Below are 18534 nucleotides of genomic sequence, written 5' to 3'. Positions count from 1 at the left end.
CACCCTGAATTTGCAAAACCTCTACGAATTAATTCATTTTGCTCACACTTTCATCTAATATGTTTAAATAATCAGAATAATCTAGGTCAAGGAGCGTTTTTCCTCCCCCTTTGACTCCGTGGTCTCCAATTGCCTTTCCTGTGCTCCTTGACGAATTCCACCAAAATGATATATATAAAGGGAGATAGAACACAACCCTGATTAATTCCTGATTTAATACAAAACCAGTTACTAACCTCATTTCCTACCTTAACCGAAGCAGTATTATTCTCATATATAACACAAATATATAGCCTATATGGCACAAAATATCCTTTTCAAACAGTCGTGGTACCGAGCTATTTGGCTGTGGAAATTGAAGGTAACAATCCGTAGAGGTTTCAAACTCCCATCTCCACCAATGTGGAATTCTGAACTTTTGCCGAAAGAAAATTTACCGATGCGTGTTTACTTATTTATTTGTTTATGTTTTTTCCCAGGGGTGATCATATTGATCCACTGGTCCTAGATGTTTAAAAGAAGATTCATTCGAACGGAAATTAAAATTTTTTAGCATCCTTTTTGAATGACCAACAATATCGAAAAGCACCTAACCCTCCCCCCACACCCCTTTTCCCCCATAAGTCATCCAGCCAAACCTTTAGATAACTTTTTTATTCAGCTTAGTTAAAAGGTTCAATAACTATGCCTTTGGGGATAACAGGACCCCCCCCCACAGCCTCCAAGGAAAGAGTTGTAAGCTGCTAAATTTGCCCATATTGTTCATATATAGTATTTGTTATTAGGATCAATACTCAGTCTATAGCCAATGGAAGAGCTTGCGACTAGAATTCATGAAGTCACTCAAACCCAGTTGCCCTCTTTCGTTTTCGGAAGGAAATGAAGAGCTCAGATACTAATTTTTTACACAAGACAATAAAATCAATACCAAACAGTTCGCAGTAACGAACTGTACGCAAAGAGCGACCCGGTTCAATAGTAACCAAACTCTAAGAAACAGAATTTCGATAACAATAGATACATGAAAATAATTGGCTTTTCTACTGGTTGTAAAACAATAAAGCTGATTCTAAAGATTATATTTAACGTTACCCATCAAAAGCTTATAGCCAGAGAAAACTTGCCTGATTTTTGAAAAAGTTGAGAACTGCTTTTTAAACAGCTCCTTCAAAACGTCAAGCAATCTTAATGGCAATCTTCAGGCTGTTTGACCCTGTGTGTTTTCGGTTGTTTTTGCTGATTTTTCACTCTCTTTCCCTTTTTCTAATATGTTCCATTAGAAAAAATTTTTTCTGGCATCTCTATTGGAAAAATTAAAAGACTCCCCCCCCCTAAATTTTGAAAAAGATAAATTTTACCATTCCCTAACTTTTGGTGAATTGGTGCCACTGAAGAGCCTCTGATCTTACCTGCATCTCAGTTCGTGGTAACGAAGTATAAATAAGGAGCAACACGGCTCGTTAGTGACCAAAACTCTTAAAACAGATTTTTGATAACAATAGATACAATAGGATTGTATTTTTATGCTGATCCAAAATATATGAAGTTCATTAGCCTAACCTGTCCCCAGATATATTTGAAAAACGATAGGAAATAGAAAAAAATAAACTTTTTCAACTGAAAATACGGACCAACGTTGAAACTTGGAACAAATAGAAATTCCTCCATAAATAAAAATGGCTGCCCCTCCTCAATACCCCTGTCATTACGCTAAACTCGTGACTTTTTGCCGCAATTGCTTAAGAACAAATCCTGAAACATAAGGGTATTTCAAACCCTTAGAAACTTCTTAAAGTAATAAAAACGATATCAGAAAGAGTGGGGTATTGAGAAGGGACAGCCCCTTTCATATATGGAATATTTTTTAAGTTTTAATTTTGCTCCTTACTTTAAGTTAGTTGAAAAAAACTTTTTATTTTATTTAATATATACATACATGTATCTAGCTACAAAAATTTTAGAAGCCGGTTTGTTTTATTTTTAGAAATGCAAAAGAAATGCGGTTGTTATTGGTATAATCTCGTTATTTCATTTTGAAGCAAGAAGTGCAATAAATTTCCCAATTACCCGGTACTTTACTTGCCAAGAAAAAGCCAGGGACTTTTTCTTGTGTGTAATATATATTTAACTAAAAACAAGTTATTTCGAATGAAAACGACTATAATTCCTCCATAAATGAAAACGACTGCCCCCTCCTCAATACCCCTGTCATTACGCTAAACTCGTGACTTTTTGCCGCAATTGCTTAAGAACAAATCCTGAAACATAAGGGTATTTCAAACCCTTACAAGCTTCTTAAAGTAATAAAAACGATATCATAAAGAGTGGGGTATTGAGAAGGGACAGCCCCTTTCATATATGAAATATTTTTTAAGTTTTAATTTTGCTCCTTACTTTTAGTTAGTTGAAAAACTTTTTATTTTATTTAATATATACATACATGTATCTAGCTACAAAAATTTTAGAAGCCGGTTTGTTTTATTTTTAGAAATGCAAATAAATGCGGTTGTTATTGGTATAATCTCGTTAATTCATTTTGAAGCAAGAAGTACAATAAATTTCCCAATTACCCGGTACTTTACTTGCCAAGAAAAAGCCAGGGACTTTTTCTTGTGTGTAATATATATTTAACTTAAAAAATGTTATTTCGAACGAAAACGACTATAAATAGCGGAAGATAGCTTTATAGACAGCCGATTAGGTTCGACAAGATAATATTTCAAGTTGCGAGATTTTTTAAAAATAAAATTTGCCATTTAGATGGTATCGGGGTGTTAGCAGCTTCATTTTTAATGCATACATTTTTTTTGCAAGAAAAGCAGTAATTTAACAGCATTTTAATGATTTTCTAAAAATATAATTATTTCATGTCTAGATGTTATTTTCGGTAAACGGCAAGAAACCACTTGAACGCAAGGATTGGTGATCAGCCCCATTCACTTTCAGAGTAGTTCTTGATCATATAAAAGTTTAATCGTTGTTCTTTACTAGTACTTAACAAAACTATATCTTAAATGAGTCAGAATTGGAATAATTTGTAACTTATTTATTGTACATAACTTACTTTTTCATCCTGATTTACTTTAAGAGACAGCCCTCCTTAGTATATTTATAACCCCACCTTATCTAATTTTCTTTCTGATGATACTAGGCTAAAAAAGTTATAAAAGAAAATTGAAATTCACTAGAAGTTTATTAAACACATTGAACTGTAACGTACATGTTATAATCAAGGATTTTGAGAATTCCCAGTAACAAAGGAGGAAAACAAAGCACAAAGTAAAGCAACTCGCAAGAGCAAATAATTTAACAAAAAAAGTCTAAAATTCAACTAACAACAAATAATTATAACCACAAAACGAGAAAAATCAAGCGTTAAACAACCAAAAAAGTTTTGTATTCGATGGCACACTGAACCTACTGAACTGTCATAAAATCTAAGTTTTAAAAATTCAGCAGAGTATATTTTAACATATTTAACTAATAAAATATACACAAATTAATCAGTAATAATTAGAAATTTCATAATTTCTTCGTTTCAAGTATTATAGGTCAGTATCAAAAATATATCAATAAATAAAATCTGAGAAATTCTAGTCTTTTTCAGTGTTTTGGTTCCCAAGTATTTAGAAATTAACCATGCACATAAATTAAACCATCCATTTTGTATATTTTAGTTTATAACAAAAATAAAAAAAAGACCCAACATTTCCTTCACTTTTATATTTTTTTTCATCTACTTTTTTCTCCAAAGCATTCAAAAATTAACAAGGGAAACAAAAATTTAACACAGGTAATGAATTTGCTGCTACTAATGGTCCAAAATGCGTAGATTACCAGACACGATTTTGTTCTCAAGTAGAGCACATGATGGAATATCAATTCTTTCGCCGTGATTGGCAATAATAATCACTGTTCCCTGAAATAGAAATAAACTTTAAATTTGGTTTCAAAAAGTTAATGACTAATCCAAAAATGAATAACACGTACTAGGTATGATTTCAGAATTAAGGAAAAAAGTTTAGGTCCCGAAAGCGGTTCATCGCTCTGTCCGTTTTATCCTAATTTAAAGCCATCAACCTTGAATGCCAAGGTTCTTTTTTGTTTCCGTTTGTGGAAAGAATGGGGTTCCTCAGAAACCAAATCGATATACACTATAGAAGAAATAACAGTTTTATAATATTAATCGCTGATTTTAGTTGTAAAGCACATCTGGTGAATAAGAAATTCATTAATGTCTGTGTTTTTAAATGCATGGGAGCATAATTTATAACATAGCTAATCTAATATGACAATAAAATTTTGTTTATTTGACTTGGCCTTTGAACTGAAAGTCAGATGAGCTCGACCGGTCTGGGTTGATTTTGATCAGCAGTAATAACAGTTAAGATTTGACTAAATTTGCACGTAATTTTATTAATTTTGCGGGGATGCTAGCCCTCCAATTTGAACTTAGTTATTGAAAAAAAAAATCAAGAGCTAAGAGCTCTTATGGCACTTGTGACGAGGTCGGAAGAGCCAAGAGCTCATATGGTATGAGCTCATACAAAATTCTAAGAATCAATAGATTGCTTTAAAAGGAAAATCAGAGGCTTAATGCCGGTCGGGATTTAAAATAAGAGCTCTGAGTTACGAGGTACTTCTAAATATCAAAATTCATTAAGATCCGAACACCCACTCGTAAGTTAAAAATACCTCAATTTTTCTAATTTTTCCTCTCCCTTCGGCCCCCCAGATGGTCAAATGGGGGAAAACAACTTTATCAAGTCAAATTGTGCATTTCCCTGACACGCCTACCAATTTTCATCGTCCTAGCACGTCCAGAAGCATCAAACTCACCAAAGCACTGAGCCCCTACCACCTAACTCCACCAAAGATAGCGGATCCAGTCTGGTTACGTCAATCGCGCATCTACGACATCTATAAGCGTTTTCCAAGATTTACAGTTTCCCCCTCCAACTCCCTCCAATGTTAGAAAAGCTGGTCGGGATTTGAAATAAGAGGTCTGAGACATAAGTCCCTTCTAAATATCAAATTTCATTAAGATCCGGTCACCCGTTCTTTCAGTTAAAAATACCTCAATTTTTCTTATTTTTCCAAATTAACAACCCCCAGCTCCCTCAAAGATAATGGATCCGTACCAATTATGTCAATCTCGTATCTATAACTTGTGTTTATTCTTCCCATCAAGTTTCATCCCGATCTCTCCACTCTAAGGGTTTTCCAAGATTTCCAGTTTCCAAGATTTCCAAGACCTGTCCCTGGATCTGATTCGAATTGAAAATGGAGTATCTGAGACATAACATTCTTCTATATTCTTCTATATATCATGTTTCATTAAGATCCGATCACCCATTCGTAAGATAGCTCGATTTTCACGTTTTCCAAGAATTCCAGTTTCCCCCTCCAAATCCCTTCAATGTCACCGGATATGGTCAAGATTTAAAATGAGAGTTCTAAAGCACAAGATGCTTCTAGATATCAAATTTCATTAAGATTTGGATCACCTGTTCGTAAGTTCCTAAGTACCTAATTTTTTCTAATTTTTCCGAATTACTTCCCCCCCCCAACTCCACCGAAGAGAGAGGATCCAGTCCGGTTATGTCAGTCACTTATCTTGTACTTATGCTTATATTTTCCACCAAGTTACATCCTGATCTCTCCGCTTTAAGCGTTTTCCAAGATTTCCAGTCCCCTCCTCCCTAATGACACTGGATCCAGTCGGGATTTAAGATAAGAGATCTGAGTTTTGAGGTCATCCTAAATATGAAATTTCATTAAGATAAGATCACTCTTTCGTAAGCCAAAAATACCTCATTTTTTCCATTTTTTTTGAATTAAAAAACTCCCCCAAAGAAAGCAGAACCATTCCGGTTATGTCAATCACGTATCTAGGACTTGTGATTATTTTACCCCCAAGTTTCATCCTGATCCCTCCACTCTAAGCGTTTTCCAAGATTTTAGGTCCCCCCCCTCAATTCCCCCAATGTCATAAGATCCAGTCGGGATTTAAAAAAGCAGCTCTGAGACACGATATTTTTCCAAACTTCAAATTTCATTAAGGTCCGATCACTAATTCGTAAGTTAAAAATACCTTATTTTATCTAATTTTACCCAAAACTCCCCAAAACAGAGCAGATCTGTTCCGGTTATGTCAATCACGTATCTCGGACTTCAGCAAAAGAAAAACTAATTAATTAACAACCAAAACTAATAGCAATAGTAAATGAAAACTACCCAACTTTACAGAGAATAAATTTACAACTTTACAGAAATTTGAAGAGAATAAAATATGTTTGTAAGCTTTTCTTTTGCAAAGAAGCATTAAATATCCTTATTCGATCACGGAAACAGTTATAGTGAAGAGCTATTGCCATGAAAATTATTCTCAATACATCTTGAACACCTAGGAAATCTTTCTTGTACACATAATTAATGATTAATAAGTCTAAAACCTAAATTTGGTTCAGTTTTCTAAGTCTTCAGTAAAATTATTTTTAAACTAATTGAAAACCATCAATCCACTTATCATTTACTATACAGTATTTTCAATAAAATTGTTCAATAAGATTGTTCTACTACTGCTACTACTACTACAGTAAATTGATCAAGTAACCGCTTTTATTCATTACAAAATATTTTAGACAAATATTACAGTAAGTAATTACAATAAATTGATCAAGTAACTGCTTTTATTCAATACAAAATATATTAGACAAATATTGTTGTATTAGCCCAGTCGAGATATCAATATGCTGTAACTCAACTCACCTTCAGTGAGACATTACGGCCAAATGTAACATCACCAGACACCGTTAAATGATCTAACTCAAGAACATCCGGGATTGTCTCAAACCGATGCAGGAATTCTGCCACCTAGAAATTATTATAAGAGTAAGAATATTTTACAAAACTAAGCATATTTACCTTCTCCAGTCGCCAAAAAATCAATACGTCAATATTTTAATTTCAAATAGTAATCCCCTTAGGCCCAGCACCCGAGGGGCAACTCTTTTGAGACTAATTGCTTACCGATTGCTCACACAAATATTTTGTTACCATGACCTTGAAGTATAACGGGGGCCTTCCTATGAGGCAATCCAGATGAGACTGGTTTCCAATCAGTCTAAAAGCGGTTCTGTATGAACCTCCAGCGGCTGTCACAGTTACGTTGCACAGGGTTGTCCCAAACTTTTTTTGGGAGCTACCATGTTGATATTGTCCAGTTATTTTGGCTCTCAACATCGTCCCCTGAGAGCGGTTTTGTTGTAACTAGGGTTTTCAAAATTCCGGGAAAAACGACTTTGAAAATGTTACCTTTGCTGGAAATTACACGGTACAACCGATTTTCTTCGCAAATAGATAAAAAAGAGAGAAAAAATAACTAAGAGGGTCTCACAAATATGAGATGGAAAAGGTGAAGTTTTCATTGTCAAAACTTGAAATGAAATGCAGATACGACAATCCGACTTTAACAAAATTTTTGCAAACTTAGATACGACAAAATGGTGTGAGCTGCCGATTCTTTTCACCATGAAACTACGACAAACGAGTTCTGATGCAGCAATACTGTTTGAGTATAAGAATTACAGTATAAAGTATAAAAATTACAATAACATCAGAAACGTTCATTTTTTGTTGAGTTTCTTTGCTAGGCGCCGCTTTGACTCAACGGAATCCTCCTCTGGACAGGGATTCCTGTTCTGACATGTCATGTCAGAACAGGAATTAAACGTGAAATTCGTAGGAAAAGTGGATAAGCATGAAGAGCTGTGCAAACATAAACTTCCAGTGTACTCAAGGAGAGATCCACAACCAATTGCGTCCGTGGGCGGATACATTTTTATTTTTGTTGTAAACTAGTGATAAATCAGTTGCAGATGAGACTAGTTTTCAACCATTATCTTTAAATTGTTGTCCCGTGAGTGCTGGTCCTTAGTCTTGAATCTAATCTGTCTATTTTGAAAAGATGGTCGTCGAGCACAATCAAACAAACTCGTTTTAAACTTCCCATTAAAATGAGTTTATAAGAGGTTAGGAACCTTTTTCAATTTAAGTGAAATATATCTCGAGACATCCAAAACCGTAATTTGAACAGTCTTGCAAAATAAATAGTTTGATAAATAACGAAAAAATCAAGGTCGTCATAAGACTCCGGCTTGGTAAACAAAGTTGACGAGACAGGCTTGGTATATAACGTTAAAAATGAAAATTACGCAGCCACTGATGAAAGCCACGAAAAGGAAAACAAACAGGAAGGATATGCTCTGCAATATGCTCAATTAAAGCATTAAATAAGTTTCTTCGTAATAGAACATAGCATATATATAGATATACAAAATATATAGCAGCTCACTAAAGAACTTGCCTTATTTGCTTGATGAGCTTATAATGTAAAAAAGGATACCTTTGCGAAGTGATTGTCTCCAAGCTTGACGAGCGGTGTTGATGGGAAACTTCTTAGAGGGTTCATCGTGAGACTGCCATTTTTGAAGTTGTACAAGTTGCTCTTCACAAGCAAAAGATCTTGAGTCTTCTTCACGGGCAAGAAACGGGAACGAGGAACGTTTAAACCTACAAAGCACAATTTTATTGAAAATCTCAAATAAAAGAAAGATATGTCCAAAGATTCCACTTTTTACATCGAAATATGGTTGAAAACATATAGAAATGAGGATAGAGCAAGGACACTTCCACCAAAAAACATACCTCATTTAAAAATATCCCTATAAAGGTCTGATATGCAGAGGGGGCGATATTTACGTAAAATAATTAAGTGGAAACAATAATAAAATAATAACAGAAAATGCATATAATAATATTAAGGTAAAATAATAACGTAAACATGAATAAAAAAGTAAAATAATTAAGCGTATAATAAACTTTTCTGATTGGAATTTCTTTCAAAAGAATTTCGATGGGAATTTTTTCCCATCAAGTTTCATCCCGATCTCTCCAGTCCGAGCGTTTTTCAAGATTTTTGTTTCCTCTTCCAACTCTCTATGTCCCCGGATCCAATTCGAATTGAAAATGGAGCATCTGAGATATAAGATCTTTCTAAATATCAAGTTCCATTAGGATCCGATCACCCATTCGTAAGATAAAGCTACCTCAATTTTCAAGTTTTCCAGTTTGCCCCTCCAACTCCCCCCAATGTTACCAGTTCTAGTCAAAATTTTAAAGAGCTCTGAAGCACAAGATCCTTCTAGATATCAAATTGCATTAAGATCCGATCACCCGTTTGTAAGTTAAAAATACCCCATTTTTCTAAATTTTCTGAATTAACCGTTCCCCCCACCCCGCCCCAGATGGCCGAATCCAGAAAACGTTTATTTCTAACTTAATCTGTTCTGGTCCCTGATACACCTCCCAAATATCATCGTTCTAGCTTATCTGAAAGTGCCTAAATTAGCAAAAACGGACCGACAGATCGAAGAATTTGCGATCGCTATATGTCACTTGGTAAAAACCATGTGCCATAAAAACTGGTTAGTGAGAAAATTTTTTGTTAAGACTAAATAAAATTCTTTCATATTTAATATCGCAAAGAATCACTCCATTACGGCGGGAAATTCTAAAAGAGATTAAATGCAAGTAGAGTCTGAACTATGCCGAGGTTCATTGTTTTCTTTGGCAAGTTTTATTCTAGATTAACAAGGAAAATATTTCTGAAGAAGAATATATGAGAGTGAAATCTATTTAGAAATCATTTAATTTTAAAGCGCTAGTACAACCTTTCAAGCATTTTTGGCATTCATATTCGTTTTAAAACGATATCTCTGTGAAAATATTAAATATTTGATGATACCACACAATTTACAGCCACTTCCCACGTACAAGCCATTTTAGGGCTAAACGCTCAAAATGTAAAGACGGACTTGGTCAGACTGGCTTCAGAAAAACCTAATTGAAAGTAGTACGAGCATCAAACCAAATCGGGTCAAAATAAACAGTACACCATTGGAATCATAATGGCCGTAAATCTTATGCGTGAAACTTGCAGTCCCCTAGCTTGAATAAAAAGAACAATCCCTTTTTGGCAATGGAAGCACAGATGTGTCCTCTTTTTTCGCTGCTTTCTCTGCTGCTAGCGGAACACTGGCACATCATAGAGTTTTTTAAGAGCTCATTTTAATTAAAATCGCTACATCTACCACCTTTTGTAATTAACAAAACACAATATTTAAATAAGCATTCAGTAGAATACACTAGCATACAATAAGTAATATTTCTATTAAAAGTATAAAACAGTAAAAGCAGGACATTAGCCCAACGCAATATACTTTCAACCACAAATACTTTGTTTATTACGCGCGCAGCATATATTTGCGCAATGACAAAACAGAAAATGAAAACTTACCAATCCCATTGTCAAAAGATTTCATAGCAGCCCCAACAGCAGTCTCCAGCTGTAAAACATTAACACCATTTTTAAGCGTTTTTGGATTGACAATCACCTCCATATCTAGGTTGTTTTCGTCGATAGCTCTCTTTACGGCATCCAAACGTATCCAAAGATTATTTGTGTTAAAGATTTTGAACGTTGTAATGGATTTAAACTCCTCAACACGCTCCTTTGGCACCTGAGCAATCTCCAGCAAACGGAGCTTGCCTTCGTATTGAATGAGTGTGCCACCCTGTTCAAATAAATATCAACATGTCAAATTAATGGAACCACTGAAAAAGATTACACTTCCTACAATCAAGCCTTTTTGTCAATCCCAATGTCAAAAGATTTCATAGCAGCCCCAACAGCAGTCTCCAGCTGTAAAACATTAACACCATTTTTAAGCGTTTTTGGATTGACAATCACCTCCATATCTAGGGTGTTTTCGTCGATAGCTCTCTTTACGGCATCCAAACGTATCCACAAATTATTAGTGTTAAATATTTTATAGGTTTTAATCGATTTGAACTCATCAACACGCTCTTTTGGCACCTGAGCGATCTCCAGCAAACGGAGCTTGACTTCGTATTGAATGAGTGTGCCACCCTGTTCAAATATCAACATGTCAAATTAATGGAACCACTGAAAAAGAACAATCAAGCCTTCTTTAGGTTTAGCCATAAAATTCCGAAATGGTGTTTTACCTTGCTTTTTCTGATGTTACTTATATAGACAGCATTAAATATTGATACAAAATAAAGCAAAATCTCGTATTTCCCAAAAAATTTAAACCAGCAATCTAAACAATATATACAGCTCCAAAATAAAAAACTAAGTCATACACAGAGTTATTAAATATTTGGAACTCTGTAAATAAAGAATATATTTATTATAAATACAGTTTTAAGCTGTCTAAGCATCTTAATGTTGAAAATAAAACAAGTAAAATAATAAAGAAACCAAAAAAGCCTTGAACAAAACGCAAAATAGCACACACTGCCTCAAGGTCAATGCGGTAGACACAAAGTAAGCGTCAAGAAACAGTCAAACTGACGAATAAAATATTTCACATGGAAAATACATTACATTTATGTTGCCAAAGTGAAATTATCTTGAAGTGAAAATTGACTGGTAATGTTTCTAGGTAGTCTAAATGTGGCATTTAGTTTTTTAGAAGTTGGACAGGGAGGAAGAATGAGACATTTCCAGGAAGGAAGAACGAAACAGAAGAACGGAAGGAGGAACGGAAGGAAGAAGGAAGATCGAAAAATTTTTATTGCTCCTTTCAGATGTTCTCAATTTTAAATGCCTCATCATTGGTGAGACATGGGTTCAGTAATTCCGGTTGACGATAGTCAAATTCAGATACTTTATCTGACGAAGTCTTCATATATAATTACATTTAATCTTACATGAAATGATTGCTGTCATGCAAGTTCTCAGCTAAAATTTCACACAAAACAACACACAAATCGGCAAATTATGGAGAATACAAGAAATTATAGAAACTCCAGTTGCAATTGATAAATAAATAAACATAAATTTAGATTTCAATTTAATAAATACAGTGTGTTTTTTTCTATTTGTTCCTGTACTTGAATAAAATATTTAGTGTAGATATACAAAGCAAAGCACCTTGGCTTTAGAACCTAAAAAAGTAGATTTTTTAGTCCAAACAGCTTCTGAAAGCCTCATATATTACTTATCTTCGTCCTGTCTTAATGCCAAACAAAAGAATTTGACAAATTTTTTTACCAGAACAAAATTGAAAATGGGCCTCTCATAGAAGCTTCTCCTAACTACAGGCCCATCTAGATGTACATCAGACATTCCCCCGCAAATAAATTACCAAGGTATGCAAATGAATTACAGCAACGCTCAAAAGAGCTAAATTCCGTTTTACAGGAAAATCTGTTCTGTCATAAGTAAATGGACGGTTTTCTAATATCAAATCCAGTGATGATGATTCCAAGGATGAAACTTTTCAGATCTTAGAATACCGGAAATGAGAAAACAACAGCCAGTCTAATTAAACCATTCAAGTACTGAATAAACTTTGTAGATAGAAAATTCTAATAGAAATACTTTAACGTCTATAATACCTTAACGTCTGCCCTCGTTTTGTCTGTGACTTCCATTAAAAACTCGACAGGGGATCCATTTTGAGGGTTCATTAGCATATGAAGAATATTTAGGTCCACTGTAGCGCCAAGGTTGTCAATATTTGAAATAAAACAATATTCGTATCCTTCATTAAGAAGGTTGTCAAGTAGTCCAGAGTTGGCAAACGAGGCGTAGAAATCACCATGGCCAGGTGGGTACCAACTATAAATAAATGATTTTATGTAAAGCAACTAATTATATAAACGTTATTTAATTTAAGGGGAATCTTCAAACTTTGACCAACCAAAATTTTGAATGAGATCTGACAGACTCTAGTAGGGTCACTGCTTGGAAGCACAAGGTCAAAGCAAAACCGGCATCAAGTTTAAAGGTCCTTTAGATGACAACTCCATTCTGGCGTGTACAGGTAATTAGCTGAAAAAAGGGTAACTTCGGATAGAGAGACAGATATTAATTAAACCAGTAAAAACCCAATTGGATGGACGTGTGTAGGTTCTTAATCAGAAAAATGAAATTCAACAGATCTAGCCAAAATAAATACTGAAACATTTCACAAATTAAAGGAGCTACTATTTGAAAACAAAAAATATGTACAAGATAGAACGTTACAGTGTATCTTATCCAGGGGCATAATTTACTATTGGACGGGAGCCAACTGCCCCATCCAGACCCAAGTTTACCCCCCCCCTGCCCTCGTGCTGAGATTTAGTTACTTCAAAAATATTGCCAAAACTACGATAAGCCTGCATCAAACAGTTCGTGGTAACGAACTGTAGTAAGGAGCGACCCGGCTCAATAGTAACCAAAACTCTAAAAAATGGAATTTTGATACCAATAGCTATATCAAAAGAATCGCATTTTACTGATGGTTTTAAAAATATAAGTTTCATCAAGTTTAGTCTTACCCATCAAAAGTTACGAGCCTGAGAAAATTTGCGTTATTTTAGAAAATAGGGGGAAACACCCCCTAAAAGTCATAGAATCTTAACGAAAATCACACCATCAGATTCAGCGTATCAGAGAACCCTATTGTAGAAGTTTCGAGCTCCTATCTACAAAAATGTGGAATTTTGCATATTTTGCCAGAAGGCAGATCACGGATGCGTGTTTATTTGTTTTTTTGTTTTTTTGTTTTTTTTTCCCAGGGGTGATCGTATCGACCCAGTTGTCCTAGAACGTTGCAAGAGGGCTCATTCTAACGGAAAGGAAAAGTTCTAGTGCCCTTTTTAAGTGACCAAAAAAATTGGAGGGCACCTAGGCCCCCTCCCACGCTAATTATTTTCCCAAAGTCAACGGATCAAAATTCTGAGATAGCCATTTTATTCAGCGTAGTCGAAAAACCTTATAACTATGTCTTTGGGGACGACTTACTCCCCCACAGTCCCCGTGGGAGGGGCAACAAGTTACAAACTTTGACCTGTGCTTACATATAGTAATGGTTATTGGGAAGTATACAGGCGTTTTCAGGAGGATTTTTTTGGTTGGGGGGAGGGGTTGAGAAGAGGGGGATATGCTGGGGGAACTTTCCATTGAGAATTTGTCATGGGAGAAGAAAACTTCCATGAAGGGAGAGCAGGATTTACTAGCATTATTTAAAAAAAAAAATTAAAAAATAAATGTGAAAAAGCTTTTTCACCTGGAAGTAAGGAACAGCAATAAAACTTAAAACAAACAGAAATTATTACCCATATAAGGGGCTCACCTCCTTATGATACCTAGCTCTTTACGCTAAAGTATTTTTAGTAATTTCAACTATTTATGCTACGGCTTTTGTGATTCAGGGGTCATTCTTAATGAATTGGGATAAAATTTAAGCTTTAGTGTAAAGAGCGAGGTACTGACGATGGGGCGAATCCCCTCATATATGTAATAAAAACATGAGAATACAAAAGTTCTTTACGTAAGCTAGTTTATAAGTTACGTAAATCTTTTACCAATAAAAAGATTCGTAAAAAATTAAAATTCTAGTTGCCTTTTTAATTAACCAAAAAATCGGAGGGCAACTAGGCTTCGCCCCCGCTCTTTTTTTCTCAAAATCATTCGATCAAAATTATGAGAAAGCCATTTAGCCCCCCCCCCCCTAAAAAATATGCAAAATTTCGTTTTGATTATTCCTCTGCGGAGAGCCAAAATCAAAACATGCATTGATTCAAAAACGTTCAGAAATTAAATAAAAAAAACGAGTTTTTTTAACTGAAAGTAAGGAGCGACATTAAAACTTAAAACGCACAGAAATTACTTCGTATATGAAAGAGGCTGCTTCCTCATCAACGCCCCGCTCTTTACGCTAAAGTTTTTTACTGTTTTAAAAAGAAGAATTGAGAGAAAGAGTCAAACTTTAGCGTAAAGAGCGGGGCGTTGATGAGGAAGCAGCCTCTTTCATATACGAAGTAATTTCTGTGCGTTTTAAGTTTTAATGTTGCTCCTTACTTTCAGTTAAAAAAACTCGTTTTTTTATTTAATAATTCAAGGATCCAGAGAAAGGGGTCAGTTTTCTTTAGTATGTTTGCCTTGATGGTACTATATGACTTATTTTTTTATCTTTCACTGTCATTCTTGCTTGATTTGGGATAACGACCTCCGACTTCACCCTCCTCAACACCCCACTCTTTACGCTAAAGTTTATTGTTTTAAAAGGTAGAATTGTGAGAAAGATTCAAATTTAAGCGTAGAGCGGGGGCGTTGAGGAGGGGAAAGCCCCTTTCATATACGGAATAAATTCTGTTCGTTTTAGTTTGAATGTTGCTCCCTACTTTCAGTTAAAAAAAAACTGTTGTTTTATATTTAATTTCTAAACCTTATTGAATTAATACTGGTTTTGATTTTAACTCACTGTACTAATTTTACTTTTTTTTGGCTAAATGGCTTTCTCAAAGTTTTGATCAGTCGATTTTGAGAAAAACGGGGGCGGGGGAGGGAGCCTAGTTGCCCTTTAATTTTTTGGGTTACTTGGAAAGGCCACTAGAACTTTTAATTTTATTTACGAACGTCTTCATTAGTAATAAATTACGAATGATTAACTTACGAATTAATTTACGTAACGAACTTCTATATTCGTATATTTTTATTACGTATATGAGGGGGTTTGCCCCCTAGTAAATACCTCGTTCTTTACACTAAAGTTCGAATTTTGTTCAAATTCTTTAAGAATGACCCCTGAATCACAAAAGTCGTTTAATTAGAATAAATGGCTCTTTTGAAATTACTAAAAATATTTAAGCGTAAAGAGCGTCGTACAGAGGAGGGGCCAAACCCCCTCATATTCGTAATAGTTTCTGGTCGTTTTAAGTTTTAATGTTGGTCCTTACTTTCCGTTGAAAACTTGTTTTTTTACATTTAATTTTTCATTTTTTTTTAAATAATGGTGGAAAATCCAGCACTCCCTTCATGGAAATTTTCTTCCCCCATGATAAATTCATCTATGGAAAGATCCTCCCACGTAATCCCCTCCCCTCCAACACCAGAAAAAATCCCTCTAGAAAACGGCAGTTAACCAATACTAATGGACAAAGGACAAAGTTTGCAGCCCTTCAGGGACTTTGCTGAACAAAATGGCTTTCTCAAAAGTTTGATCCCGTGACTGGAAAAAATTAGCCAGTTACCCTCCAATGTTTCGGTCACTTAAAAAAGGAGCTAGAACTTTCAATTTCCGTTAGAATGGGCCCTCTCACGACATTATAGGACACCTTGGTCGATACGATCACCCCTGGAAAAAAAATGAACACTCATCTGTGATCTTTCTTCAGGCAATTTATACAAAATTCCACATTTTTGCAGACAAGAGCTTAAAACCTTTACAGTAGGGAATTTTAAACCTTTACAGTAAGGAACTGCTAAATCTGATGGTATGATTTTCATTACGATTCTATGACCTTTAGGGGATGCTTCCCCCTTTCTTCAGGCAAATTTTCTCAGGCTCGTAACTTTTGATGGGTAAAACTAAACATGATGAAACTTATATAATTAAAATCAGCATAATAATCAAAATTCCGTTTTTTAGAGTGTCGGTTACTGTTGAGCCGGGTTGCTTCTTATTTACAGCAATCAAGGTTAAGGCACTTTAGACGGTTTCACTAACGAACATATTGGATGAACGCCCCCTTCATCCAACTCTATTTGAAGATTCAAATTTCATCTTTTACCCCACCCCGATAGAGTATTCAGCCTCAGAACAACTTAACAGATAGATCAGCGTGAAACAGCGCCATCTCCGTTCTAATGAGCAGTTCTAAAACCCTCACATAGCAATCATAATGCACATTATATAATAAGGAAGTATAATACACATAGAAGTAAAGAAAATTCAAGAAAAGATTCTAATTTGTAAAATCGTTAAGTTTCTTCAGAACTTTCTTATATTTAAAGATGGCAAATTTCAGCAGCTTTTAAGGCATGTCTACTATCTTGTGCTTTTGCAATATTTGTTCCTCATAAATTAAAATAATACATAAATAAAGTAAATAATCAATAAAGTAGTATAGTAGAATAGTAAAAGGCCTAATAACTAATAAAAATAAATCAGTATTATTATAAAGTAATATAACTCATAAAGTAAAAAAAAAATTCTTTACGCTTCTTGGTCTTCTTCAATTATGCAATTCCTGGCAATGGGTGCTTGGGATTCTCTGTGAATCCTCGGGTAGCAGGATTGGTTGAAAGTTTCAATTCGTATATCCAAATTGGTATATTTTCGAATAACCTTAATTGTGTCTTCATCCGTGTTAAATGAATTCATAAGCACTAGTGGAACATTGGCATTGTATTTCTTGTTTAAATACTGGAAAACAAATGATATAATGTTAAACCTTGAAATTAATGATTAAGTAAAAAGAATATCTTTATAAAATATCGTAAATTAAAAATATGATTCGTTTTCGAACAATGAGACAGGGAAAGAGGGAGAGCGATATTTTTAAAAGCGCTGTGAATTACAGTATATTAGTACACTCGTAACAAACATTTCGGAGCTTTTGAGATATGTCATAAGATGGATGTATTAGAAGGAAAATTCAGAGAGGGATAGGAATCAGTCGTGGATGTTCCACTGGGTTGTATTAATCGTTTGTGAGGCATTGTTAGTGTATTTTTTTTGTCTTTGAGATGACAAGTGTTTTTTATTATGTATGTTTTTTCTCCGCACTCGTAAGTGCATTTTTGTACGTATAGAGGGTTCAAATAATTCTTATTATTAGCCATCTTTTTATGGCACTTGGTATCTGCCAAGTGCCATATAGCAATCGCAAATTCTGTCAGTCCCGGTTTTGCTAGTTTAGGCGCTCCCAGATAAACTAGGACGATGAAATTTGGCAGGCGTATCAGGGACTAGACCAGATGAAATTAGAAATTGTCGTTTTCCCGATTCAACCATCTGGAGGGGGGTGAGTGGGGGGACGGTTAATTCGGGAAAATTGGAAAAAATTAGGTATTTTTAACTTAGGAACGGATGATCGGATCTTAATGAAATTTGATGTTTGGAAGGATATCTTGTCTCAGAGCTCTAATTTTAAATCCCGGCCGGATCTGGTGGTATTAGGGGGAGTTGGAGGGGGAAACCGAAAATCTTGGAAAACGCTTAGAAAGGAGAGATCATGTTGAAACTTGATGGGAAGAATAAGCAGAAGTTATAGATACGTGATTGACATAATTGGAACGGATCCGTTCTCTTTGGGGGAGCTGGGGGTGTTAATTTGGAAAAATTAGAAAAATTGAGGTATTTTTAACCTAAGAACGGGTGACTGGATCTTAATGAAATTTTATATTTAGAAGGAACTCATGCCTCAGAGCTCTTATCTCCAATCCCGACCAGATCTGTTGACATTGGGGGGAATAGGAGGGGAAACCAGAAATCTGGGAAAAAACTTAGAGTGGAGAGATCGGGATGAAACTTGGTGGGTAGAATGAGTAAATGTCGTAGATACACGATTGACGTAACCATACTGGATCTGCTATCTTTGGGGGAGTTAGGGGGTGGGGTTCAGTGCTTTGGCGAGTTTTGTGCTTCTAGTCGTGCTAGGACGATGAAA

The 18534-nt window shown here is 35.0% G+C and overlaps 1 protein-coding gene across 1 annotated transcript; it reads right to left on the bottom strand.

Annotated features, from left to right (window-relative positions):
- Positions 1–3205: 3205 nt before the first annotated feature.
- On the bottom strand, positions 3206–17291 carry LOC136029311 (UTP--glucose-1-phosphate uridylyltransferase-like). Its single transcript, XM_065707581.1, has 6 exons — positions 17083–17291; positions 12490–12712; positions 10361–10637; positions 8408–8574; positions 6772–6876; positions 3206–3919 (listed from the first exon to the last, which is right to left on the bottom strand). The coding sequence occupies exons 1-6, from the start codon at positions 17244–17246 to the stop codon at positions 3812–3814; spliced, it is 1044 nt and encodes a 347-aa protein (XP_065563653.1). The 5' UTR covers positions 17247–17291; the 3' UTR covers positions 3206–3811.
- Positions 17292–18534: the final 1243 nt, after the last annotated feature.

Source organism: Artemia franciscana, chromosome 7 (genome assembly GCF_032884065.1).
Source record: "Artemia franciscana chromosome 7, ASM3288406v1, whole genome shotgun sequence".
In the NCBI taxonomy this organism is placed as follows: domain Eukaryota; kingdom Metazoa; phylum Arthropoda; class Branchiopoda; order Anostraca; family Artemiidae; genus Artemia; species Artemia franciscana.
This window is presented reverse-complemented; position numbering and strand designations above follow the sequence as displayed.

Coding starts and splice junctions, on each gene's coding strand:
- LOC136029311 (XM_065707581.1), bottom strand. CDS start 17,246: ATGAATTCATTTAACACGGATGAAGACACAATTAAGGTTATTCGAAAA. Junction 12,713..17,082: donor ATTGAAGAAGACCAAGAAGC/GTAAAGAATTTT, acceptor ATTTATTTATAG/TTGGTACCCACCTGGCCATG. Junction 6,877..8,407: donor GAGACAATCACTTCGCAAAG/GTATCCTTTTTT, acceptor AATAATTTCTAG/GTGGCAGAATTCCTGCATCG.